At 48.6% G+C, this 27,398-nt stretch overlaps 1 protein-coding gene across 3 annotated transcripts; it reads right to left on the reverse strand.

Annotated features, from left to right (window-relative positions):
* Window positions 1-27,398, reverse strand: CAMK1G (calcium/calmodulin dependent protein kinase IG). Of its 3 annotated transcripts, none has more exons than XM_079107521.1 (13): window positions 27,276-27,398; window positions 19,020-19,140; window positions 14,361-14,489; window positions 11,545-11,619; window positions 8,895-9,033; window positions 8,143-8,266; window positions 6,692-6,767; window positions 5,526-5,638; window positions 4,687-4,765; window positions 3,088-3,175; window positions 2,440-2,864; window positions 1,762-1,889; window positions 1-1,628 (listed from the first exon to the last, which is right to left on the reverse strand). In XM_079107521.1, exons 2-12 carry the CDS (start codon window positions 19,109-19,111, stop codon window positions 1,799-1,801), a joined length of 1,431 nt encoding a protein of 476 aa, XP_078963647.1. In that variant the 5' UTR covers window positions 19,112-19,140; window positions 27,276-27,398; the 3' UTR covers window positions 1-1,628; window positions 1,762-1,798. The 3 variants fall into 3 exon arrangements, with proteins under 3 accessions (XP_078963647.1, XP_078963648.1, XP_078963646.1); XM_079107522.1 differs by lacking the exon at window positions 27,276-27,398 and adding an exon at window positions 27,117-27,192; XM_079107520.1 differs by lacking the exon at window positions 27,276-27,398 and adding an exon at window positions 26,303-26,391.

A 27,398-nucleotide genomic window follows, 5' to 3' on the forward strand; every position in this document is an offset into this window, starting at 1 on the left:
CCATCCCTGGGAGGCCAGAGAAGCAGTTCCCACCTTTGGACAGCAATCTAGCTTCTAGTTACAGATATGAAAATAGAAACCCAGAGAGGGGAAGTAAGATGTCCAGATTCACACAGCTCTCAGAGGGGGGACAAAGACTAGGATGTCTCCAGGGATCTCAGAGAGATCTCAAAGAGTATGTGCCATCTGTGTGTGTGTGTGTGTGTGTGTGTGTGTGTGTGTGTGTGTGTATGCATACAAATATGGAATGGCATGAATATTTGTGTGCTAACCACAGTCTAGGTATGGTGTGAGGCATCTTATCTACATTAACTTCTTGATCACTATCAATCATTTTAATTATTTATTGAGCACTGTGTTGGACACATCATTTGCATAACGGTGACACCGTTATTCCCATCAGACAAATAAGAAAACCAAGGCACAAAAGGCTAAGAACTCACCCAAGGTCACAGAAGTGACAGGGGAGCACAGAGCTGAGCTTCAAACTCATGTTCTTCTGACACAGTCATTAAGAGAATGGACACTGGAGCCGGACCACTAGGCTCCACAGACCCTGCTCCTGTTGCTGTGAATGGTGTGACTCACATTACTAGGTGCCCGGCACACTGCAGGCTTCTACTTCACACCAGCCACTATTGCTCATTCCATCCTGACCTGTAGCTGTTGAGGCACCTTCCACTCCAAACAGGCTGAGGTCCCTGAGCTGCTTCTGCCTTTGAAAGGATAAAATGAAGCTTTGTAGAGAAAAATATGTTCATTTTATTGAGCACAACATGGAGCATGAAGCTGGAGGTGAGGGGAGGCAAGAAAACTATGGAAGGACAAGAACAATGCACCGGACTTCCAGGGAGACAAGGGAACAGAGACAAGATGGGAACTCCTGGCTGCAAGGAAAATAGTTAGCTTTCAGTGTACTTAATTAGGGCCAGGGTGACAGGTCCGTGCAGCCTCCAGTCATGAATTTCTTTCTGTTCCACCTTGGATGGTGTAGCTCTGCTTTTAGATTGAGGCGGGGGAGGGGAGGGTCTGAAATGTTCTGGGAGTGGGCTGGCACGTCTCAGTGCAGTTAGGAACTAATCCTGGAGTTAAGGATTAGAGTTTTGAGGCCCCCTGGCAAGCCCTGTGAGCTGCCTGGTGTTCATGCAGATGGGCAGGCAGCTATGATAAGGAGCCCAGTCTGGCCATGAGACCAGAGGCTGGAGAGGCAGGGGAGAGTGTATGCGGAGCAGGGAGTCTGAGTAGAGACTCCATATGGCTTTGCTTGGAGAAGGTGGCACAGCCTGGCCAGTCCACTAAGCTTTTCACGACAAACAGTACAGACCCAGGCGAGCACTATCTACGCACACTGCACAGAGCCAGGGCACATAGGGCATAGGGGCAGAGAGCAGGCAGGTCAGGGAGACCTGGAAGCCGGCAGATGCCTCTCCTCCTGCCCACAGCTTCAAGGAGCCTCCAGGCCTTGGGGCTTCCTCCAGGGCCCCTGTGAAGACCCACCCCCGGTGGCAGCAGGTTGCTGTTTCACATCAGAACCCCCTCCTGCCAGACCCCACGCCACTTGCTGCCCTTCTGCCCTCTGCAGGGTAGATGCCAGGTTTGGACAGGCAGAGAAGAGTTGGACATGTTCCCTGCAAAGGAAAGGTGTTCAGAGTGGCACTGTCCCCTTAGAACCATCATTTAGACCCTGGGGTGGGGCTTTCCCTCTGGGATAGAAGCCCTCCCCGAGCCCTGTGTCTGGGCTTCCCGGCCTCTAGGCCTCACCTGAAAACTACAGTAACACAGGCTTGGGCTCCGGGGATCACATAATGAGACAGACCCCAGTCTGCCCTGCCCGGCAGTGGGAGCTGCCACTGGCTTTAACTGGCACCATGACCTCTGATTTGAAGTTCCTGGAAAGGAGACAGCAGAGGTCTTGAAGTATTTGAGGGAGGAAGAAGGAAGAGCCAGGGGGAAGTTCTCTGTGCCATGGCATCTGCCCAGCTCTCCCTTCATGAGCTTCCCAAAGTCCAAGCTCCTGCAGAGAAGACAAAGAAGACACCCAGGGCTCCCACCCGCTTCCTCCCCATACATGGAGGTCCTAATGCACACTCCTCACATACGCCCAGTTTTCTGTGAGCTTTTACAATCTCTGTTGCTTCACTCAACTTTTATAGTGTCTCTGTGGAGCAGGCTGAGCAGGTAAATACACATTAATCAAGCCCTTCTGCAGCTCAGCAAACTAGAAAGGGAGACACTCCTGGCTGTCAATGGCCTCAGAGTGAGTGAGCGGTAGGGACAGGCCTGGAAGCAACCCCTTCCCCCCATCTAGTCTTTTCCCATTCTCAGAGCTGCCTCTGAGTGGAAGAGGCCTTTCTGTCAATTTCTTTCTGTCCTTTGCAGGGGTTCTTTCAGACCTGGTTGAGCATGCCTCGGGCTCTGTTGCTGGCTGAAAATACCTACTGTTTTTTGTTGGCCTTTCTGAGGAGTGTGGGCTCCGAGCAGTAGGAAGACTTTCCCTTGTTCCCAATGCTCAGGCAGCTGGAGCAGCAGCCACAGGGTCCAGTGGCCAGAGGCCCCTGGTGCATGGGCACAAGGCTGCTGCTGATGCGGAGGGAGCCATTGACCAGACAGTTGAGGGACCTGCCACCAGGGGCCACAGACTGGGGTCCATGCTGGCAGGGCATCTGGGTCAGTGTGGGGAGTGGAGTGCTCTGGTCCAGGGCGGGTGCCTCTGTGATGGTAATCTCAGGGGAGCCAGGTCTAGAGACTTCTGAGGCTTGCGTGGAGGGCGGCCTGTTCTCCACCTCGGGGCGGGTGCTGGGGCTGTGCAGGTTCATGTGTAGCTTCCGCATGTGGTGCACCACGGCAGCCGCATTGAAGGCTTGCTAAGGAAACACAGGATCCTTAGAGCCCCCAAGGGACTCAAGCATCCCCCTTTCCTGTGGCCTCTTGAAACAAAGGTGCCCACTTGTCATTTAGGGGGGTCAGGGGAGCTCTATTGCCTGAAGGGATGCCCTGAGGTAGGCCCTTCCACTAGCCCCCTCCTAGCCCAGCCTTCAGCCACCCTCGCCCCAGCAGCTTGCACACTCCCTGCAGAGGACAGCTCACCCTCCATTTACTCTTGGCAAAGTTCTTCTGGATCTGGAGGCTGACAGATGGGTAGATGTCGCGGTGGAGGGCTGTGTTTCCATCAATCCTGTGGGTACAGGAGGGGTCCCTGGCTACTGGGTGGCTGTGAACACTCAGCCAGGGGTGGGCAGGGGGCTGTGCATGCAGGTCTAGGTTCAAGCTGAGTAGAATTCCCCCAAGAGAAGGTAGACTCACAATAGGAAAGGGCTGGAACCAGGGTTTCTCGGCCCACTGGTCTAGTCACAGTGGGCTTCCACTTTGGCAAAACCAAACACTTTAAGAGCAGGGTTGGAAAACTATGGCCTGTGGGTCAAATATAACCATTATCTGTGATTGTCTAGTATGTTCTCACTGGAATGCAGCCATGGTTATTCATATAGGTGTTTTCATGGATGTTTTTGTGTTAGATCAGCAGGGCCCAGTAGTCAAGTAACTGCCACAGAGACAGCGTGGCCAGCAAAGACTTTACAGGAAACAGTTTATGGATTCCTGTATCGCTGGACACTGTGACATTACTATGCTTTAGTTCCAAACCTTGCTTGCAACCAGCTCCTCCTGAAGCCTTCCTCAGTGAGGCCATCTGATATACGGTGCTCCTTCCCCTTGGTCTCTTATTCACCTATCTCTGATAATTCCATAGACACTTGCCATGTGCACAGTATTGGGAAAATCACTAAGGGATTCAGAGAAGTGAGAGATATAAACCCAAATCCCTAGGAGCCTACAATCCAGGGGGGTGGTGTGTTTCATGTCTTGGACCAGGGAAGTTGACATAAGCTGCATAATTAATAAAGGGGAATGAGAAAGTCTGCATGGACTGCATGGACTGTGGGTGTCATGGGCTTCTGGGAAGGGACCTGGACTTGCAAACATGCAACACAGAGGGCAGGAGGCAGGACGTTCTCACAGGTGGTATGACCCAAAATATCATCAGGAAAGAGCTTGGAATAGAGGGTGGGGGAGGGCAGGAAGAGAAGTATAATTTTAGGTCTATCTAGAACAGAAGAAGGTGCATTAGTAATCTTGGGAAATGAAGCTGGAGATAAAGGGTCAGATTAGGGAAAACCTAGAAAGACTAAGGAATTTAAGCTCACTATGGCAGGAAGTGGGAAGATATTATAAGTCCTTCATCAGGGGAGTAGCATGAAAAAAAATGTTTCAAGATTTTATTTATACATTTATCAGTTTTCTGCTTTGTGATTGCTCTTGAATCTCCTCACACAAAACAGGTTTGATCTTAGAGTAAAAGGATGCTCTTAAGGACACGAGAGGGTTTTCTTTTGAGCAACTAGTACTGACACCTACAAGCCTGGGAGCCGACACCCAGGGTTGCTGAATGACAGCGCCTGCTGTGTCTGCCTCCTGAATTGCCCAGTCCTGCTACTCCTGGGTCAGAACCTGCCTGATTAAATGCCGTTTGCACTTCCCCCTGGACTGATGAACAGTTGTGTGCTCCTGGATGTCTCCACAGTCAGGGGCTCAGGGCAAGCCAGTTCCAAGAAACCGCCATGTGGATGAGTCAGGTGGCTTTGGGAACCACAGGGTGAGGATTGAGGGCCCACGCCGTTTCTCACTCACCAGGGGTGCCTCAAGGCTTTCTCGCAGGTGTACCGCTCATTTGGGTCCTTCTCCAGCAAGTGGCAAATAAAATCCTTGGCTAAGGAGAGCAATCAGACACACGACAGCTAAGGACCAGATTTCATGACTGATGTAAATTCACTTCCGGGCTGGTGGGTGGCAGTGAATGCATCTTTAGCTAATCTTCCAAAGAGGCAATTTTAAGAGTCTTAAAAGAGAAAAAAAATTCCAACCACCTCACAACAACCCACTAGAAACCACCCAAGAAGAGAGGCTCCAAGCAGAGTCACCCACACGGCACTGCAGAAACCCCGCCAGTCATGAGGCATCCGTGTGCCTGCACTTCATGTGTGCATGCATTTGCACAGATCTATGGGCCAGCAGCAGCACGTGGGCACACATGTGAGTGCCAGCTCCTTCTGGTTCTGCTCTCCACTTCACAGGCCCAGCAAGCATGCGTGAGCACCTTCTCATACGCACAGACATTGCGTGCTCTGTCCTGGTGTCTAATCCCTTGGTTTTGCCATTCTGGCCTGAAACTCTCCTCTCCACCTGACTCTGCCCTCCTGGCCTCTCATCTAAAGTGAACCCTCTTTCCTGCCCCTCTCACCAGACACACTGGTTCTGCCTGCAAGAAAATAAGAGCATGAATCTTAGATTCAAATAGTTTATCTGGCCTTTGAACCAGATGAAGATTTCTTTACTTTCCCTGGCAGCTTGTTCTGTAAGCTCCCCAGGGACTTTGGAGAACCAGGACTGTCATCCTTTGTTAAGATCTTTTCTCTTGGCAGCCTCTGCCTTGAGCCTGTTATCTTGTCCTTCACACCCTCTGGCCTTACCTGACTCAGAAATGTCATCCCAGAATGGAGACTCGAACTCATAGTAGCCTTCTTTGATCTTCTCAAAAAGCTTAGACTCAGTTTCTTCGTAGAAAGGAGGATACCCACATAGCCTGCAGTGGGACAGGAAGGAGGTAGGTTGCTGAAGCACCTCATCCTCCCTGGGTCAGTCTCTCTCCTACCCTGCCTCGCACTATACTCATGGGGGCGTGGCCTGAGGGTCCTGAAGCAGCAGTGTGACAGGATGTGGATCTACCTCTGATTCAAGAATGGCACAGGTCCCATAAAGAACCGTCCAGGAGCCCAGGCCTGACCAGGCATCCCTGATCTTTGTACATCATGTGTCCAAACTCTCACTACCTCTCCCCGTACTTTCCTCTGACTCTTGGATGCTCTGTACAAAATATCTTTGAGAAGGATGTGGAATGTCCACCTGAATGTGATTTTCACGAGCGAATTTTTTAGGCTGTCTTGTTTGTCACTCTATTCTTTAGCACCAAACCTAGGGACTGACACAGAGTAGGCAGTGAGTCTTTTTGTGTAAATGAAAGCACCCGAATAATTATTCAACATAAACTGAGGAAATAGAGATCTGAATTCACACTAAGGGGTAAATGTCTAGTAGCAGATTATTTTTCCTAAAAGCAAAGCTTGCTGCAGGCAAGGATTGATGATGGGGAGGGGGTGGTGAGCAGGTCAGGAAAGGGAGAGCCCCACAATGTAAGGAGAGGAGAAAAAAAAAAAAAAAAAGAGGTCCTGACCAGCTTCACCCAGTCTATGGTTTTGCCTTGGGAGACCAGGTAGGGGAGAATACTGGGATGCAGGGGTGCTGGGTCTACCTGGCTTCCCGCCTGCCTTGAGCTCTTGCTTTTTCACTACTGGTTCCAGAATGGGACTCCACACATTTATATGCAGCAAAGGGAGGTGGGTGCAGGAGGAGGGAGCACCACGTGGCTGAGTAGTGGGTGTGTACTGGGCTCTGCTTCATAACTCGATGGAGATTAGGACAGAGCGACCTTTGGAGATGTGTGCTTGAGTAAGTGTACATATGTGTGCACTTGCACACGTGCTTGCTTTGGAGGAGGAATGGAGATGGGGAGGGGAAGGAAGGGGTGGGCAGGCTCCCAGATTTCCCAAGGTCTGAGCCCATGCCAACTTCTACTCACAATATGTAGGTGATGACGCCAATGGACCAGCAATCCACAGCCTTGCTGTAGGGTTTTTGGGCCAGCACTTCCGGAGCTGCAGCAAACCAAGGTCAGAGTCAGGGCTGGGGGCGAGAGAAGAGGGCTGTGGGGTGGGGGCTGAAGGTCAGGAAGAAGCTTAGAGAAGGGAACAGGGTAGCCTGGGGGATGGTGCTATTTCTGTGAGACTGACACTCCCAGGGGCAGAAGCTGTTTTTCCCCTAGGAAGACTCCTATGAAGGGAGGTTGTGCCTCCTCCTTCCGACTGGAAATTCCCTGCGCCAGGCTCTATGACTCCTCCATCAGACCAGGGATCTCTGAAGCTGGTCCTCCCATTAGACTGAGTACCCTCTGAGAGTAGGATCGTTGTCTTCCCAGTCAGATAGGGGATCCCTGGGGGCAAGAGTCGGATTTTTCCTTCAGACTGGGAGAACCCCAGGTAGGTGCTGTCTCTCTCCCACTAGAGTAGGAGCCCCTGGAAAGCAGAGGCTGAGTCTCCCCGTTAGTTAGGAGGCACCTAAAGAGCAGGCAGTAATTTTCCCATCGGACTCTGGGTCCCTAACAGATTGAGAGCTCCATGAAGACACGGACCAGGTCTTCCTTTGATTGGGAGCCCCAGGCCGAAGAGAGCTGCCTTCTGTATTCACGCAGTTACCTCGGCTTTGTACCCACTGAAACTCAACGTCTTCTGGAGAGTAACTGACCATCCTTTTCTGGAGAGAGTAGGTTCCCTTTCTAAGTCAGGGTTCTGCTTCCCATTTCCTAACTGCAAATAGATGATGATTGGTTTAAAGGAAATGGGTGGGAGCGGATATTCTGTCTCAGCTTCCTCCCCCAGGGATCCTAGAAATGCTTTCACCAGCACTCTGCCTGCACTCACCTTTTCAGGAGCCCTGGAAGCCCACAGGTCTGTTTGGATGGGATGCCCCACCTCTGCCAGTTCCCCAGCTTCCTTGGGTGTACATTTAGGGGTCCATAGGTAGGTTCTTTAAGCCTAAACTCAACATCCCGTACTTCTAGGCTCCCCACAGTTGGGGATGGAGGTCTCTTCTAGAGTGGGAGAAAGACTAGGGCTAGTGCTCAGCTCCTCAGCTCTCTACTGATCTTTGGGTTTGTTATCTTGTCTCTGGCTCTGATCACATTGGAAAGATGAAGACAGGAGATCTGTCTTCAGGGGTGACAGTCAAAGTATAGGCTAATAAGGTCTGGAGAGGGCTCGGGGTAGGCTGTCTTTAAAGATGTCAGATTTGAAAGAAGTAGGTGTAGTTCTGCAGATAGATGGATTGGCTGGTCCTAAACCTCATAAGTGGATGCTCTCCCTGGATAACCCCGAAGGTGAACCCTGACTCCTCGCAGTCGCCGTTCTCTGTGAGTTACATCCCTGTGGTCGAATACAGTCAACTAGTCAACTTCCTTCCTGTTCCCTGACTCACCCACGTAGCCCGGGGTCCCACAGGCTGTGGACATGACACCATTCTGTTCCATCTTGGACAGACCAAAGTCTGTGATCATGATCTTCGAATTCTCTTCAGGGGTGAGGTACAGCAGGTTTTCAGGCTGCAGGAGAAGGAAAGGGGTGGTATAGGACACGGTCACTTGAAACATATCTCTCTTTCCTTCTACTTAATATAAGAAAGCTGAGTCCTGGGCTCCTGACTCTGCGACCATGCTCATCTTCCCCCATTCTTCCTTCCTTTAACCTGTGCCCTCACTCCCGCACCCCAGAGTGCTCTGTTTTCCTTACAGTCCTGACTTTGCTCAGCCTTAACTTCTCCCTTCGCTCCCAACTACCTCAGGACCAGCTCCTTTTTTTTTTTTTGAGGGAATCAACCCTTGGTTAATTCCTCTGACATCACCAAACTCTACTGTGATGCCTGGGGCTATGTAGACCCTCAGTAAGAATTTGTTGCAATTGATTTCACTCTGACTGGGTTCCAGAAATATGTGAATTATTTTGATATCTTAATAGGATAAGGCATGATGAAAGGTTCAGGAAAAATTTGAAGTGCAAATTAACAACAATTGTTTAACCATTCAAGACTTGTTTAAGAAATCTGAGGGCAAAAGAGACCTTGGGTGTAAAACTGGTTCAAACCTCTTGTGTTTTACCACTTCAACTTCTCACAGTCCATGTGCTTTCCTAAAGGATCATTCTGTTTCCCACTGGGTGCTCAGGCTTTGGTACCTTTAAGTCTCTGTGGACGATGCCATTCTCATGGAGGTATTTCACTGCTGACAAGACCTGCTGGATCACCAGACTGGCATCCTTCTCTGTGTAGACACCTCGCTCCAGGATCCGGTCAAAGAGCTCACCTCCAGAAACACTGTGGGCGCAGGGTGAGAACAGGAATCCAGCACTTAATGCAGGTCAGTGGAATGCCAATGTGTTTGCTATGTGTCCAAGGGAGATAGAGCTGAGACACAACAGGAAGGTGCCCATGAACACTGATTTTAAGGGGAGGGGAGGCCTACTCCAGTCTCAGAACACCTCCTTGGGTGTCTGGTGTGATACCTATCGCATTGGCCTATTTCTCTGGGCCAAGTTTCTCTCTGGGAACTTCCTTTACAATGCAAATGTTCCTGGTTGGGGTTGCATTAGAAGCCAATAATCCCTTACTGTGGACACATTCCTCATCTGTCTTCCTTCCTGGCCTGGGACACAAGAAGCCTTCATGAACCAGAGAATGACACGGAAACTGGTAGGAAAGAAAAGGTGTGAAAATGAGACAATTCTGTTTATATCAGGATTTCTTTCCTCGTCTTGGAAAACTGGACTACCTAAAGCTGAAGTTATAGGTAGAGCATAGAAGTGTTTCAAGACTCAAATGGCATCGTGTCTCAGGATGCAGAGGAGCTTAACAGCAAGTCCAACCTCCCATTACTTTTTTGGCGGGGGCAGGTACTGGGGAATGAACTCAGGGGTACTCAGTCACTGAGCCACATTCTTAGCCCTATATTGTATTTTTTTTTTTTTTTTTTTTTTTTTTGCGGTACTGGGGATCGAACTCAGGGCCTTGTGCTTGCAAGGCAAGCACTCTACCAGCTGAGTTATCTCCTCAGTCCCCTATTTTGTATTTTATTTAGAGACAGGGTCTCATTGAGTTGCTTAGTGCCTTGCTTTGGCTGAGGCTGGCTTTGAACTCATGATCCTCATGCCTCAACCTCCCAAGCTGCTGGAATTACCAGCATGTGCCACTGTGCCCAGTCCAACCTTTCATCTTTTGAATACCATTTACATCATTTTTGCCTGGAAGTTTTCTAGTCTGTGCTGGAACGCATTACTGTCAGAGAGCTCACTACCTCTGATGACAAAATTGTTTGACTTCTTAATATTTCTGTGTATTATGTTGAAACCTGATGCCCTGTAATTCCTTCCAGAAGACACAGATTCCACCCATTGGGACTGCAAAAAACAAACACAACATCTTTTTACACGAATCTTTTCAAGTATGTGAAGCTGGTGGAATGCTCCCCTGAGACCTCCTCTTCTCTGGGATAAACATCCCTGGACTATTTTGAACATGATCTGGGGTTTCTGATGCTCTCACCATCCTGGCCCCCATTTCCACTGTTACATGACATTAGATGACAGCATCATACAGCAATGAAGGATTAGAATGTCTCCAATCAAACCCATACCATCTTGCTCTCCTTGTTTCTCTTTTTGGGGCCTGGGTTCTGTGATAGGAACTGGAGGCTCCCAAGAAAGATGTTCTTCAAACACAGCTGACTACTAATGACCGGGTCCTGGAGTGGTGCTCTTAGGAGGCTTGGTGGCTCCCAAGTGACATCTAAATCTGCCCGCCTCCTTGTTTTTCCTGAGCCTGCAGAGCATCCGTGTGCTAATCTTGTTGAACTGGCCTCCTGAAGGTGCCACATAGGTCCCTGCTCACTCGTTATTGCCACTTTGGGCCCTTCCCACCTCAGTCCCTTGACTGTCTGTTTTGTCTCTTTCCTGGGCTTTAGTGAACCAATCTAATTAATCAAATTAGTGCATTGAAATTTCTGAGGAACTGGCCCGTCTGTCAAAACCCATTGTGCCCAGCCACGCTGACTTTGCAAAGTGGTGTGGATCTCTGGGAGTGATGCGTGCAGACCTTTTAGACACTACAGAGGTGTCTGTGAACCCAAGGCTGTGCCTTCAGGAACACCGACCAACCCACATGCAGTCATCATCAGGTAGAACTCTTATGTGGATATGACAATGACATAGAGACCTTTCTAATGACATTCTATTTCTGTCCTACAAATGAACACACAAAATACTGACACTTTTTAACTTTGAGTGGATCTCTTTTGAGAAGATCTTTCTTTATATTGAATTGAAATCTATCTACCTGTGACTTCTCCTCCTACAGTAATTTTACCCTGAAATGATGTTAATACATTTACTATCCACTTGATTGACATGGACTGGTCAAAATAGACTAGGGTCATGGTGTCAGAGAAGGGTTCTGGTGGCCCATTCTATATCTGGCATTACCCCATTTAGTTCTGCATTGGGGGGAAGTCCCAGAAAGTCCCAGGGGAGGGATGGGGAGGCAGAAGAGCACAGACAGCTCTTTGCCCACTTGTAGGAAATATTGTAATGACAGGGAAGCCTGTTCTGGTACATACCAACTCAATAATCAATCCCAGGGTTACTCCCCATCTCACACAGCATGCCTATGATCAGAGGTGTATTGACCCCAAAAGAAGTCTTGGCAACTGAGAACCTCTTGGACTAATTCTGCTTTTGTCTTTTAGTTGCCATGTTCTCACCACTGACCAATCTCCTCTGGGCCTTGCAGGCCCCCGCAGGCCTCTGTGTAGGAGGTGGGCTGCCTTTCACTTACAGCTGCATGACCAGGTAGTAGTGAGTGGAGCTCTCGTAGATGTCCTCCAGGGTCACGATGTTCTCATGCTTGATCCTAGGAAAAAGTAGGTGTCAGGGTCAAAGGTATGTGTGGTTCAGGTGATCTGGACAAAGAATGCAGCCCCAGCTCCAGAGTATCTGCTAGAGACTCTAGATGGCAGTTTTTAGGAAGACTGAGTCCTTGGGGAACATTTGTAGTAAGTCAGTTGTTAAAGAGTAATTCCAGAGAAAAGATTCCCAGGGTGGTGTTTGATCCACATTGTTTGAATGAATAATTGATCATCTTATTTTTAAGGAACAAACATTTCAATATTACTCCAGGTTTTTTATTAAACTTTAGCAAAAGAGAAAGTTTAGAGAGCTGAGGAAGGGTTTGGGATATAGCTCAATGGTAGAGTGTGTACTTAGATTTTACTAAGGTATGAGGTTCTGGGTTTGATCCTCAGAACTTTAAAAAAAAATGAAGAAGAAGAAGAGCTAAGGAAGACTAAGGGGTACCCACTGAGGAAGACTAAAGGTACCCAAGGCCAGGTTATTCTACACCATGGATATATCCATCTCTCTTTCAGAAACATGGCTTGGAGAAAGTACAATACTACAGGCGAGATGAAGATTAGCTGAACTCCCTCTTAGGTAACTGTGGAGGAAGTTGTTGAAAAATTATTATTCCAGGAGGTTGTGGAAAACAGGGAAGATATTTATTTTCTGTGTTATGTCTTAGATTAGCAGTTCTCAACCAGGGGATGTCTTTATCCCTCAGGGGACATTTGACAATATCTGAAGATACTTTTGATGGTTGTTCTCAGGGTGGGATGGGCTACTGGCACCTAAAAGGTGGAGGCAGAAATGCTACTAGATATCCGACAGTGCACAGCCCAGCTAGAATGATCTGGTCTGAAGAGTCAATAGTGCTGGGAAACCCTGCCCTGGGTGACCTTTGTCTGTGATTACTCAGGAACTGAGTCAAGTGGATTAATCATATTAGCTGAGGGGCTTGGCTTTCCAGGCAGCAATGCTGGGCATGCTTGGGAGGAGGTTGTCTTTAGCAAGTTTTACCCTGGCTGTGCAGCACAGGGACTAAGTCCTTAGAACCTGAGTCTGCTGGGCCTGAATCCAGATCTAGATCAGGCACTTACTAATTAGGTAACATGAACTAGCTTTCTCAGATCTTCTAAGGCTTTACTTTCCTTGTCTGATGAGTACATTCCTCCATTTCTCTCATAGGGTAATATCAGGATTAAAAGAGATAATGCATGAAAAATGCTAAGTTAGGGCCTGGGAAATAGCAACTACATAATCAATTGTACCTATCTGATTTAAGCTCTTTTTAAAACTAGAGACCTGTTGCACTGTTGCTTGATGGTTTCAAATAGATTTGTAAACCCATGATGCTACCATTACTTTATTGCTTACACACTCGCTGAACAAATAGTACTTATGTTGTTGATACAGTGCAATGATAAGAAAGACCACCATAATCTTTGCTCTTTATGAATCTAGAGTCCATGGAGTGCATACCTGTATCTCTAGCATCCTATTAGATACCTCTACGTAGAGATACATGGATACCTACAATCAATATGTTCCAAACAATTTCTTTCTACTTCTCCTAAGTCTCTCCTTTTTCTTCTTTATCCTTGAGCAATGATGTTGCTCTCTACTTAGTGGGCATTTGCCCAATCTCAGATCATTTTTCATGTTTTTCTCTTCTACACTCACTGGTCAATTGCAAATCCAGTCACTTCTCTTTCTGAACTGTCTCTTGCCTCCAGTTTTCTTGTTTCCACATGGCCCTGCCACTACCTTTGCCTAGATTGTTTTGAAAGTCTTACAATTGGTCTCCCATCCTCTGGCTGGTCTTGTGCTACTCATCCTCCACCATGCTTCTGAGGGATGGCTCTAAAATACTCCTTTGATCAAGTGACTATTTAAAACCCTTCTGGGACTTCTCTCTGCCAACAGAATAAAGCAGATGTTCTTTATCATGACATCTAAAATCCTTTGCAATGAGGTCCATTTCACATTTTAGTTTTGTCTCCTTTCCCTTGATGCTACTCATTTCAAATTCAGGGACTTCTAACACTCACTTTTCCCTAGTAGCCCTTGAACTTCCATGATTCTACCCTGCTCCCAGTCTGAACTTCCTTTTTGTACCTCCCCTCTTGCCCTTAAAAATTTCTATTCATGCATTAAGGTCCTTCTTTGAAAATGTACCTAACAACCCATGTTCATGGAACCCAGGTAGGTAAAAGGAATCCCTATGTTCTCCATGCTCCACCTCTGCTTTGGGTGGGATTAGAGTTTGTTGTGGGCACCTGGAAAATGTGAGCTCCTGAGATTAAGGAATTTTGTCTGCCTCATCTTTTTGTTGTAAGAGTCTTGCTGTTAACATTTGATGATCTGTTAGTGTCACCAATGGTTACATGACAGTTGGAGTGCTGAACCTGCATTTGTTTTTGATCAAATTGAAGCTAATTTTCAAGTCTTATGCTGTCTCCTTAAATTATTGATTCTTCCTGGTGCTGGCTATCAATTAACTTTTGTTCCTTTAAGATAATTGTTCTCTGGCCTACATGCAAAACCAAGCTCTGCCACCAGTGAGTTTACTAGTCAATTTTCTGGGGGGAAAAATCAACCAGGACAGCTGTCTGACTACATTTAGCTGATTGACCAAACTGACCCATCGTCTCAAAGGGAGCAGCATCTTTGGATGTGGAAATGCAGCCCAGTTTTTCTCAAAGGTAATTGGTGAAGGCACATTGTGATCCCACGGTTGCGACCCTAAGAGACACTCACTTTTTCAACACAGCAATCTCATTCTCCAAGCTGCTGTCCCGGAAGGCAGGTGACTTCTTGATGCACTTTAGGGCAAAGAGCTTCCCAGTTACCCGTTGCTTCACCAGGAAAACTTCCGAAAATGCTCCTCTGAGAGGGGAAGATACCAAGAGATAAAACTTACTCTGAATAGCTAGAGACCATTCCGGAGGGTATTAAGGAATGACTGGTAATGAGTCTCCATTGCCACTGTGGGCCTGGGCCAGCTGCACAGATGGCAGGGCTACCAGACGTGCCAGGGTGCTCTTTCCATCTGGGTCATATGGGAAGGAAAAGACCCCCACTTGGGGAGTAGGCAGGTGCTTTTCCTGTTTCCGTAAGTGCAGAATGACTTCCAGAGACTCTCCTTCAGCTGTGGAGATTTCTCCACTTGGCAAGTCCATGAAAGAGAGACCACTGCAGGGTCCATTCTCTTGCAAGAAGGTGCAGTGTGACCCTTTGGAGTGGCAGTGGTAGTGGCAATAGGGGAAAGGCTCAGACACAGTGGGGCAGGGAAGTCTGTTTTAGATAGTGATAATCTCAGAGAACCTTCTGAGCTGGGCACCCTTTCATTCATTCAGTGGAGTCTGCAAGGACTAAAGACACAACCCCGCAGCTTCTGGAGCAGACTCTCTAAAGACAGCAGATAGAACCCCAAAAGGGAAAACAGGGTAGCATTCCAAATTGCAGGCTTCTTCATTTGCAGGGATCTTATAGAGACCAGGTAAAGGGCTAGGGATGTGGCTCAGTGGTACGTGCTTGCCTAGCATGCACGAAACCCTAGGTTTGATCCACAGCACTATGAAGAACAGCAGCTAAGCTGAAGGTGGATACTGGAGCCTGATTGTCCATGTTAGAATCTCAGGTTTTGGGGCAGCCAGTTACTTAATTTCTATAGTTTGCTTCCTCATCTGAAAAGTGAGAACATTGTTAGACCCTGATCTGTGAGGTTGGTTGTTTAGAAGATTAAATAAATTAAATATGCAAAGAGGTTAGATATCTACTAAAGCCGAATATATTAGCCAGGCGTGGTGGCACAGCCTGTAACCCTGGGGACTTGGGAGGCTGAGTCAGGAGGATCTCAAAGTTTGTGGCCACACTGGTCAACTTTGTGAGACCCTGTCTCAAAATAACAAATAAAAAGGACTGGGGATGTAGCTCAATGGCACAGTGCCCCTGGGTTTAATCCCCGGCACCCCAAACCAAACACAAAACTCCATATGTGTCAGATACTATAATTATTCTTAACATCGTTTGAATAAAATCATGGAGAATACCTAGCGATGCAGGAGGAATGGAATGTAAATGAGGGAATAGCTGAGCCACCCTCTCCCCTGCCATCTGGGAATCCTGGAATGAAGGCCCAGCCACAGTCAAGCTTTTGCAAGGACTTTGAAAATCTGCATTAAAAAATACTTGGCACTTCCTGCGTCTGGTTCCTGCTCCTCGGCTGCACAGAGCTCATCAGAGCTTCAGAGGTTTCTTGTGCGTCCATTCATTCATTCATCCCTTCTGCCAAGATTTGTTGAGCACCTACTGAGTCTTAGACACTGAAGATAAAAAAAAGGGGGGTGGGGATTTCTGTTCTTAAGGAGCCTATAGACCAGCAAGGAGCACAGACAAGTAAGCAATTATCATTCAATTTGAAAAAAGGCTATCAGGCATTCAGTGAATGCTCCTGATGGAAGCTCTGTGTCAGGCACTGGGATGAGTACTGGGCTCATAATCCAGTGTGAGAGACAGACCCAGGTAGATAAGGACAGCATATTATGAGATCACAGGAAACTGACACTTAACACAGTATCCTGTGGGCAGTGGTTGGGCAGGTTGTGCACTGCACAGTCTCAATAGGTACTATTCACCTCGTAGCCCCTACGTATACTCACAGAATAATTATTACAATGTTTTCCTTCCAGAAGACAGAGTGCTGGGGAAGGGGCACCTTTGTCTTAATTTGTGCAAAGTGTACGAAGTGACCCATTGGGATAGCTGAGGAGCACATAATATTTCACCCCTGATTTAAAAGTACACTGAGCTCAGTACACTGAATTTTAAGGGCTGAATGGACCCAGTGTGGGAGGGGGGATGAGTTGGAAGTGTTTCCGGTGGGGGTAGGGAGGATGCATGAGAGGCAGTGTTGGAGGGCTGGAGGTGTAGCTTGCTGGATTCCCCTCTAGCGTTGGCTTGAGGGGCGGAGGGAGCTTGGAGGTGTGGAATGTCCCCATCCGTGAAGTCAGGCGGGGCATAACGGAAGGTGCTTGAAGCTGGCACCAGGTCCCATGTGTGGTTGTGTATAGAAAATGCTCAGTCAACATTCGCTGAAGGAGTGGATGGTCTAGTGGATGGAGGGCAAGATGGGGTCTGGAAAGGATTAGTGTGTGTCCTACTCCTCTTTAGACTCCACTTTCTTAATCTATAAAATGACAATTAAGTTCACGGCCTCAAGGACTTCTTCAGCTGTGACATGCTAGAATTCACCTTCTGAGTTTTTCCTTTCAACCTGAACCTTTGGAACCACAGATGGATGGTCCCCTGATTTCAGAGCTGATACCCACTCTGGGGTCTATTGGGGAATGGTATCAAATGAGGTCCTTCAGTTTGCCCATACCCCAGGGAACCATCTATAGGGCATGGTCTGCCTATGGCGCCACCTAAAGTTGTGTGGTATTATGGCAACTTGAGAGGGTGTTACCGTCAAGCTGCTTGCTTTACTTTAGTCCTGCATCATGGCTGCATTGGGGTGGGGTGGGACAAAGGGGGAGGATTAGAGGGCTTTACCTTGCCACTGTCAGGGTGGGGAGCAGAGAACTAGTTTTGAGCAGTCAAGGCTGCCTGCGTCAAAGCAAAACAGGCAGGGCCTTATTCTAGGTGATGTAGACAGAGGTGACATGTCACAGTATTGGCAACTTGTTTAATAAATGGTTCAGAGAAATATGTGTGTAAAACAAATACATCCCTAAGCATCTGTGGGGCACTGATTCCAGGACCCCCTGGGATACCAAACTCCGTGAATGCTCAAGTTTCTTATATAAAAGGATACAGTTTTTGCCTGTAGTTTATGCATTTCCTCCTGTGTACTTTAAATCATCTCTAGATTACTTATAATATCTAATGCAATGTAATTGTTGTTATAATGTATTATTGGGTAATGGTAATGGGAAAAAATTCTGAACAGATTTTTTGGGTACAGATGAGCATTTTTTTCTGGATATATTTGACCCACAGTTGGTCGAATCTGCTCACGTGGAACCGGAGGATATGGGAGAGTCAACTGGTATAACGACATGTCGACAACTGTTGGATGTAGGTGGTGGGTGCATTAATGTTCACTCTACTATTATTCCACCTTTCCCTTATGTTTAAGTTCGAAGCTGGCGTGGTAAGCTCTCAGATGGCAAGTGTCCCTCTAGGTCTCGCTGTTTTTAAGCAGACCTTGTTGAGCTCTATGAGGAGGGAGGGCGCTTTTGTTTTCTGACAGTCCCTCAGCACAAGTCTACAGCAGAGGTGGGGACACTCTTGTCAGCCTGGCCTTCCTTCTCCCCACTTCCCTTCATTTGAGGGATGCTTAACAAATCATTTCCGATTCACTCATGAGCCTTGTCCCTCTCCTGCCAAAACCCCCTCTCCAACTACCCATGTCTTGGCAAGGGCCCCCGATAGAAGACGGGCACTTTGATGGCCAGCGCTACCTCTGAGATCCTTTGGTGTGTGCAGAATCTGGCACTCTGCCTGTGCCAGGAAGGCCCGGAGGGCTGTTGTCGGCCATGCCTGCTTCCTCTCTGCAGCGGGAGTGAGGGCATCTGTCATTATCTGAGGTTGCTGTTCTCCTAGCCAGGGCAGAGTGCAGCCCGCTCGGCCAGGATGGGCTAGAGGGAAAGTTTGTCCCACGAACGCTCCTCGCCACCCAGGCCCAATTAGCCCCGGCTAATTAGCTGACCAGCTGGGGCTCTGAAGAGGTGGGGGCCCATGGCCCCGAGCGCTGCCCGCCTGCGTCAGACTGCAGCCTCCTGGGGGAGAGGCAGGACTAAGCGGAGAGCCAGCTCCAGACAAGCTGTCTCGCGTCTGCCAGCTGTGTGATCATCGTCAAGGGGCAAGCTCAGGCGCCTGCGGGCTGGTAGGAGTGTGGACAATGGCATGGCCAAGCACTGAGACCAGAGAAGAGAGGAGGCGGGGCTGCTGCTCTAGCCTAGAAGCCCCTTCTCATTCATCTAAATCACGCAGTGAGGTTGGTTTGATCCCTGATGGGGGAAATGAGGATGCCCAGAAAGGTGCTAGGGTCGCTGAACCTCCAGAAGTGCTCCCCAGTTCTTCTCTTGCCAGGGCGAGAATGCACACATCGTCACCGATCTGGAGGTATGATGGGGGCCACTGGGTGTGGCTCAGATGGATGCAGGGGTAAAGGGGCTGGTGTTCCCTGAGGACTCTAGTGCATTAAGTCATCCCAGGTTTTATACAAACCCTCCCCTCACTCCACTCTCCCAGCCCCAGGCCATAAACTCCCCCTAGGTCCCTTAGGGTACCGAGAATAAGTCACAGCAGCCCCGGTCCAGTTCATCCATTGCTGCTCCCAGAACAACACTTCCAACCTCTCCCAGCACCCCGCCCTCAGGCCACCAGGGGCTTCCAGTCCCCAGGACTTACGACCCAAGCACTTCCATGAAGATGAAGGTTTTCCGGATGTTGGTGGTCTGTTTCTTCCAGGAACTGCAGTCATCTTCTTCCTTTCGACCCATCGCCTCCAGAGTTGAAGCTTCTGGGGATGCTTTGTTGGAGGGAGGGAGGAAGGGAGGGAAAAAAAAATGGTCCGATCAACTAGGTTTTCAAATAAGATGGGAACAGTTTGCAAAAGAATCTAAAATACATCATTTATGTAATGGCCAGAAGGAAGGGTTGAGAGCAAAACATGGATAATTGATAAAAATAAGAGTATTCTCCCTTTCGGGTTTTCAAAATCACTACAACAAATTTCTTGAATACCTGCTACATGAGCATCACTCTTGCTACCTGATGGAGGAGTTTAGAGTCCAGTGGTGGAACCCTACTTTGTAACCTGTGCATTAAGGGCAACAGTGTGCATAGGTATAGAATAACATGGGAGTGCTCACCTCCAGGGATCTGAGCCGAGTTGAGGCGTTTCCTGTGTTACCCAAATGATCACCAAGATGTTTACTCAGACTACAGAGTTAGCCCGACTCCTTTCTAACATCACAGCTCTGCCACCCCCCCAAACTGTTCCTCCTCCTACTCTCCCTACCTGTTATAGCTTAAACGAGCAGAATTATGTTTCCTCTGCAGCTCCCACAATATCCAGCACAGTGCTGGGTAAACAGTTATTCATTAAAATCTGAATTGAATTGTATCCTAACTCTGTCAGAGTTCTGGATTCCATATTCATTCAGCAGTCCAAACATATTTATTTAGCACCTTTGATGTGCCCCCTGATGGATATGTAACAATGGACAATATGTTGTCCAATGGCCCTGCCCTCCTAGAGTTGCCAATCAAAGGAGACAGGTGGTGAGCAAGCAAACTCACGAGTATGTGCTTACAAGGTGTTGGGGAAACCTGGATGGCAGGGTTACTGGGTATCTGGGAGTAATGGGTGACATACTTCTACCTAAGTCCTCTCCATCCACACTCCTTGAACTTGACAGAGAAGTAGGAAAATATGTCTAATGGCTGCCCCTCTCACGCAATGCCTTCCATCTCCACCTTTAAAAATGTAGAATCTCTGAGGTCTTCTGATAGCCTCAGAATAAAAAGGGTTTATGCTGCCACAGCTAAGAATCAGGTTTGGAGGTCAACCTGATTTTGACTTCTACCTCTGTTAGTTCTTAACCTCTTGGAGTCTGACTGGCAGAGATCTCTCTGAGCAAGATGAACTAACTGTTCAGGGTATGTTTAGCCATGTAGTCTGCAGATGCTGATCTCCAAATCCAGAAGCTTCCACTTATCAGGGTGCTTGGCAACTGGAATGCACGAACTCCCACCCCGCCAGGCAGCGAAAGGGGGGAATAGGAAGGTTTCAATTTGAACTTGTCTGCTACGGATATCAATCTTTTCAGGTATCAGGTCTCGCTTCGCTGACCCAGTCTCTAGGGGCAGCTTCTTCTTGGGAGGCACACTGCAGCTGGTTAGTCTTGAAAAATGCAGGGGTTCTGGGTGAATATTGGATGGGATGTTTAAAAGGGCAAACCTCTGTCCCTGCGCCTTCACAGAGCGACAGAACTGTGGCTACTCCCTTCCCAGGTGAGGGGCAATCCAGAGTCTGGTCCTGTTCCTGGGCCACTGGCCGTGCTCATCACTCCCCCTTCTGGAGCCCGGCGGAATGACTGCCTGCTCTCCAGGAGGCTTCGCCACCTCATTAGCAGATCTGTACTCACTGTTCCTTCTTCCCCATGGCTCTGAAATAGCTTTAAAAACATATTCTTAGCCGAGGCCATGGAAAACATCTTTCCCGCCCACCCCTCCTCCCATACACTGAATCCTAACAATTTCGTTTCATCATCAGAGCAATGTGGAAAACACAGGAGACCCAGATCTAACACCACCCCCTGCCTGGCCCCCCAGTGGCTCTTTATTTCCACCCCTCCAGAACCTCAGCAAGACCACCTCAAGACCCCCACACCTGGCATGGTACAGGTCTAATGTGGCCTTGGAAAGGGATGGCGCACATTCCCCGGCTGCACCCTGCTTCTTTCTGCTAAAGCCCTCCCCCCTCATCTCCTGACTTCTGTAATCTAGGCTCTTTCAGAGGAAAAGAAAAAAAAAAAATTCTGAGAAGCGTGAGGCTCCAATATTGCTCTCATTTGCTTCCGAAGCACTCCCCGCCTCTCACTCTATTTCCGGTAACAACTTGCATCGGGTTTCAGAGCGCAGGGGCAGCCGCTGCAGACTTCTCCCAGGCTTCGGGCTGGAATCACATTCGCGGCTCAGGAGATGCAGAGGACTTGGCTTTCCTGCCTGGTTCAGACTCTCACTCCTCAGCAGAGGAAGACCCTCATGAACGCTCTGAAAAAGTGGCTCCTGACAAAGAAAATGATCTTATTCATAGGACCATCTTTGAGCCGTAGAGATAACGCTCTGGTTCAGCAAGCATTCATGGAGTACCTAGTGTGGACACACTGGACTAAATACAAATATTCCTGTGATATGAGCCTGGCTTTGAAAGTGCTTACATTCAAGTTGGAAAGACCAAACCTAAGTATATCGGGGTATAAATAAGCAACAAAACCACAGGCAGTCTGCTTAAAAGACAGGGACCACGTGCCTGAATCCACAGTGTCTATTACTGTGCCTGGCACACGTTAAAGGTTCGGCTCTGGTTAAAAAAAAGTGAAAGAGGAAGACGACCCTGCAGAGTTGGTCAGGGAAGGCTGAGGATTTGGGCTAAAGATGGTATGGAAGTGGGGGTGCAAATCCATTCTTTACATTGCTCTAGAGAGGAACATGTAGCCAGAAGACCTGCATTCTGGTACAGAGAGTGGTAACCTCCCCCCACCCCCTCACTGTGAGGCTCTACCTGTTGCCCAGCAGCAGGAGAGGGCAGAAAAGCCACAGAAGACAGAATTGCCTTGGCTTCTTGCCATCATCATTACTTCAGGGACAGAGTACATAGGGCCTGGGGTGTCCACTTCTTGGTCAGCAGGACTTTGCTGAGGCACTGGAAGAGCCCCTTGCTGACTGTTCCACCTAGGTCCTCCCGGACAAACTGATCCTTTCTTCTGTAATACACATGACCATCTGAAATTCCCATTTGAGGTCGGCATCCTCACTAGAAAGGAACTCCACGTGGATAAAGATGGTCTGTTTTGTCATCTTCCTCTGGCCTAGTGAAATGCCTGGCTCCTAGTTAGTGCTCAAAGACCAAAGACCTGATCTTCCTGGTGTCTTGCGGGGGCGGATTTTGCAGCTAGGGAGGAGAATACAGAGGGAAGGTTCTTCCTGAAGGACTGGCAGTGCAGCCTTAGGGCAGATGCCACCTCTGAATGCAGCCCTTACTATGCTTCTGGGGGCAGGCTGTCTGATCCTTGGTGGCAGCCGCTGATGAGGAACTGGTGAGAAATAATTGGGCTGTGAGCCCAGGAGGCAAGTGGCCTCAACTCTCTTCTTCCCAGGCTCCATTTGGTCCCAGGAGCAGCACTGGTCCTGTCAGGTAGATGAGGTGTGTCTTCAACCGTTTCCCTATTGCCACCACATAACCCAGAAGTGTCAGATCACCTCATAACCTTATACTGCATGGACACTCTCCCTAGACTCTTACCTCTGCCCCTGCTTCCCATGTAGCCTCCCCACCAAATTTTCCTACTTGAGTCACAGCCATTTAGGACCCTGCTCTGAGATGCTTATTAAAGGAATAGCTGTTAACCTTTTGTTATGACATCCCAGAGTCCTGGGAGCATCACGTGGTAATCCAAAGGCATTGGTTTTGATCTGGTGCAATGTATATGCAACGGAAGAACAATCACAGTGCTCGGGCATGGACAAGCTGGAGGGACGGGCACAGAGATGGAGAGATCCTTGGAGCAGCACCTCTGCAGTCCTAAACCCAGAGATCACGCCTCAGTTCCACCCACGTGAAGGGCTGCCATGCTTTTTTCCAGGGCTTTTGCTTAGGGCTTCTGAACAGAGGTGGGAATCATTCTGGAGCACAGTGAGCAAGCCTCTGGCTTCCAGAGCTTGCCGGGCTCTCTTACTCATCTAGAAGAATCTGTCCACCCTAAGACTGCTTTATACTTTTTCTTCCTGGGTTTTATTTCTAGGGAACAAGACTCCATAGGGTCTGCGGGCTTTGGGAGAGAGGTTATCAGTTGGATCGTCTTTAATAAGAAAGTGCTCTCTACCTCCTGATGGGGCACACAAAGTCATAGAAATATATATGACACCAGATTATTAAGGGGTCAAAGGCTAAAGCTGGGAATTATCCTTGCCTGGGGTTCACGATTTCCTGAACTCTGATCCATATTAGACTTTGTAGCATCTTTTGGGTTGTTGAGAGGTACATTAGAAAGAGGCCAAGCTTTGGCACAGTCTTGGCTTGGCACTGAGGAACTGTGCAGCCCCAGGTAGATCATTATACATCTCTGAGTTTACATCTTTTTCTTTAGTCAAAAAAAAAAAAAAAAAGAAAGAAAGAAAGAAAGAAAAAAAAAAAAAAAAAAAAAAAAAACGAAAAGGAGATTGAATTAAATTAGGGCTCCCTGGTGTTTGTTTTTTAGAATATTAGTTCAGGAAGACTGTCCACAAAGAAGGCAGATTTGCTGTCCCATGGTCTCCTTTCCTAGAGATTCATGATCCACATTAGCTTGTTAAATAAAAGTTCTGAGGACTATGAAAAAAGCTACTTAAGGCTGTTTAATGTGGAATTTTCTGAATTTAGTTGATGGTAAAACTCTTTCCTTTTGGAACAGCTGTTCTCAGAGAGGGGATCTGGGGTTGCTCAGAGCATACTTTGGAAGATGCAGTGAGACCATTGCTAATGCCTTGTGTTTGTTCCTCTTTTGGAGGCATATATGAAATGTCTAGCAGTCCACTGGCATCAGTCACAGTCCTACCCTCCTCAATGTCACAGGCACATGGCTGGGTCCATACAGCTTTCAGAACTTGTTTACAGCTCACGGGTTGCAACCCAGGGCCTTGTCAGCTAACCAGAGCCCAGGCCCAGTTCCCCAGAGGCTCTCTCTATCCCCAGCCCTGTGCTAGCCCTGCATTCCAAGACCAGAGCCCCATGCCAGTTTCTGTTCACAGAATAACTGAGCAAGAAGGTCTTTCAATTTCTGCCTGCAGTTTATTTTAGGTGCAACCAAAACCAAATTAGTCCTGCAGCAGTAATAAACCAGAATCCATGTGTTGCTTAAGATTTATAATGCTCCTCTCATAGCGGAAATGAAGCCCATTCTCTACAGATTCACTTGGTGACTGAGAGGTCAACACATAGGAGTCAATGGAGAGAGCAAAGATTTTCCTACTTATTCTTAACGCGCTCCTAACCACATTGGACCTCACTTTCTTCATCTGCTGAACGGGAAAGATGATGCCTGCTCTATTTCCCTGCATTCCTTTTGAGTAATGCATCCATGGGCACGAAAACATTTTGTAACCTCTAAGCGCCAGTCCATGGGCCCACATTGTAGGCATATAAGTTAACCACCGAGAAAAGAGCAAGAGAAACAAAACAATTTAAATAGGAGTGAGCATGACAGGGGATATGAATCTGCTCTTCCCTCAGCTAACCTTCAGTCCCACATGCTTCTTATAGTGTGAGCATCTCATCTTATTGAGAATCTTGCGTTGTATTTTCATATATCATGGCCCTGAAGGCAAGCCAATTACTTCATCTGGTCCTCAAATGGGAGGAGACCACACCTATGTCAGGTTTCTCTGAGGGCCATGTGCTGATCTCCATTCAGGCACCTTTCTGAGGAGTTAAGGGTAATGCCACCTGTGTGTCATATGCGCTACTGGTAAGCCTGACTCTCATGCAGGAGGTGCCTCCTTGGTACACGCGTGGGGCTCAACCTTACCAAATGTCCCAGCCAGGTTCTCTACTGTAGCTCCCAGAAGTGGTGAGCAAGGATCTGTCCTGAGAGAGGACTGTAGAAGGAAGGACAGGCTGAACTTGGGACAAAGCTCTGAGTTATCAGCCTTTCCTCTGGGGACATTCATTCACGGGCTGTGCGGCCCCCTGACCCAGTCTGGCTCCCTTTTTGCTGGCAGCTGCTCCACGCCTCCCCCTTGCCATTGACCATGGCGGCGCGCCTGCAGTTGTAGCACCAGGCACGCAGCCTGTTTGCAGACGCAGCCGCTCCCCCTCTCATTCATGCTGCAGCTCATTCACTCTGCTGGCTCTGGCAGTCTGAGGCTGGGCGCCGTCACTCTCAAGCACTCCGTGTGGCAATTTATTTCTGGCCGGGTGTGCGTGTGTAGGGGGGGAGAGGGAGCGAGGGAGGCGTTCCCCTTTGAGAGGGGGCGCCTTTCCTTTCCAACCAGTATTGTTCCGGGCCTTGTAGTAATCATCGCCAGGGACGGAGCACTGGGTGGGGCACCCTGCTAGGCACCTCGCCTGCACAATCTTGTTTAATGCCTCACTGCCACTTTAACACTGTGTCATAGCTGAAGCACCGATGAATAGAAATGTTCAGAAAGCCCCCAAATCAAGCAGATAGGAAGCGACAGAGTTAGGCTGGGAGCCCCCGTCCCTCAGACTCCTACACCAGTTCTCTTGTCACTATACCTTGTAACCTGTTGCTTCTTTCCTGTTTCCTCTTTGTGGGGACATCACTCATCTCCACCTTCCTCTTTGTGAGGCTGTCCTGCAATAATTCAACACCTGAATGATCCCTCCCTGCTCCCCAACACAAAGCTTGGGTGGTCTGCGAAGGCTGAGTTCCCCAAGTGCTCAGCTTATCAGCATTGAGGCTGGAGGCACTGCATCTATTACTGAAGCCTCGTCTGGCTCCAGATTAAATCTTTTCTGACTCAGACTTTCCCCAAAGTTTTGCCTCATCTTTCTAAAGAGTGCTCTTGCACCCTCTCACCATGTAGCAACATGGAAAGGTCACTGAATTTACCAGATGATCTGTGTTCAAAGTAGTGCTACCACCATCAAATAGATACCACCAGTATGCAGCTTTGCCACCCCAGGCAAACCATTTAACCATGTTGAGCCTCTGTGTTCTCATCTCTGCTAAGGGGATAACAATATATACTCCACGACCCTCTGTGGGATTGTTCTTAAGAAGATAAATGAAAAGCATATCATAAACTGTATGGTCCCCACATCAGGTATTACTAAGCACTTTGTATAGTGGCCTGTTTCAGATGTGAGTCTCGTCTTTGGCCCTGGTTAAGCTCAGGTCTCAGGAGGGAAGACAGAGGCCAGGGTCTATCTCTGGCTTCTGATCTGGAAAAGATTATCTCCTTACCCAAGGCGAAACCTGCTTGACTCTCTTGACCCTTCCCAGAGACTTTCCTCATGATCAGTGTATCTGGTTCCAGAGCAAGAGGCTGGCCAGGCGCACACTGCAGCCAGACCAGCGCCAGCCCTGGCAGCCACCTCCGGAAACCTCAGGGTTAATGTTTGTGCGTCAAAGTTACGTGGAGAGAAGGGGCCACGGTGCGGATGGGGGTGGCGGTGTTGGATCCAGACCTCCGTGTAACAGCTTTACCAGAAAACTAAACTAGGGAAGTTTAAAGGCTCCAGGGAGGTGGACGTGCCCCAGGGGAAGGTGAAGGAGCTATCTTGTGACTGACAGCAATAGCGTGCCCATGTTCTGCATTTTAACGCAGCACAGCGGGGACAGGAAGCCTGGAGCCTGTGCACGGACCCTGTCCGGAGGCCTGAGCCTGATCCTCCTCCCTGGGGTTTGCAGAGCCCTAGACTGTTTACAAATCTCTTTTTTGCCCACTGGTTCTCCTTGCTCCCCCTCCCAAACCCCGGAGAGGTGGGCGGAGCAAGCATTTCCCCATTTGACAGATGGGGTCAGAGAGGTTAAGAGATGAAGGGTGAGCAGAAGGGAGGGGTGCTAGGGGACTGGAGGTCCTGATGCTCTGCAGATGGACAGGGCCCTCCCCGGGATGGAGCCAGGGGCATGGGCAGATATTTCGCTCCTCTTTCCCTGCCCAGAAGTGTACAAGCTTCCCGGGGAGCCAGCCCAGAAGTGATGGTCAGATGGCTCCCCGGGGAAGTCCCACTCAGACCCCCATTCACACTTATTTTCCACAGCAGCTACAACTTACCCTTGAGACTGCAAGAGTCAGGGAAGACTGGGATTGGGGCTCAAAGGAATGCCCAAGCCGCTCACAGAAGTGGCTCCTCAAACCCACTCTCCAGGCGCTGCATGCCTCCCACCAGGCAAGGAGACCCCCAAAGCGAGAAAACAAACAGGTTCATCTTACCCAGGGACTCGGAAGAACGGTGCTCTTGGGCTTCCACTCCTGCTCCTACAGGTCTGTGAGGATTAGCTGCTCCAGTGCTTTAACAATAAACCCAATTAAAGGGGAGGAATGCAGGGGTTTTCT

Source organism: Sciurus vulgaris (genome assembly GCF_902686455.1).
Source record: "Sciurus vulgaris genome assembly, chromosome: 12".
Taxonomy (NCBI): domain Eukaryota; kingdom Metazoa; phylum Chordata; class Mammalia; order Rodentia; family Sciuridae; genus Sciurus; species Sciurus vulgaris.

Excerpts from the sequence above, each read along its gene's own strand:
- CAMK1G (XM_079107520.1), bottom strand. The coding sequence starts at position 26,354 with ATGAGGAAAGTCTCTGGGAAGGGTCAAGAGAGTCAAGCAGGTTTCGCC. Across the intron at positions 8,267-8,894 it reads TCGTCCACAGAGACTTAAAG|CCTGAAAACCTGCTGTACCT; the intron begins GTACCAAAGCCT and ends CTTCTCCTGCAG. Across the intron at positions 4,766-5,525 it reads GGATGACATTTCTGAGTCAG|CCAAGGATTTTATTTGCCAC; the intron begins GTAAGGCCAGAG and ends TGCTCTCCTTAG.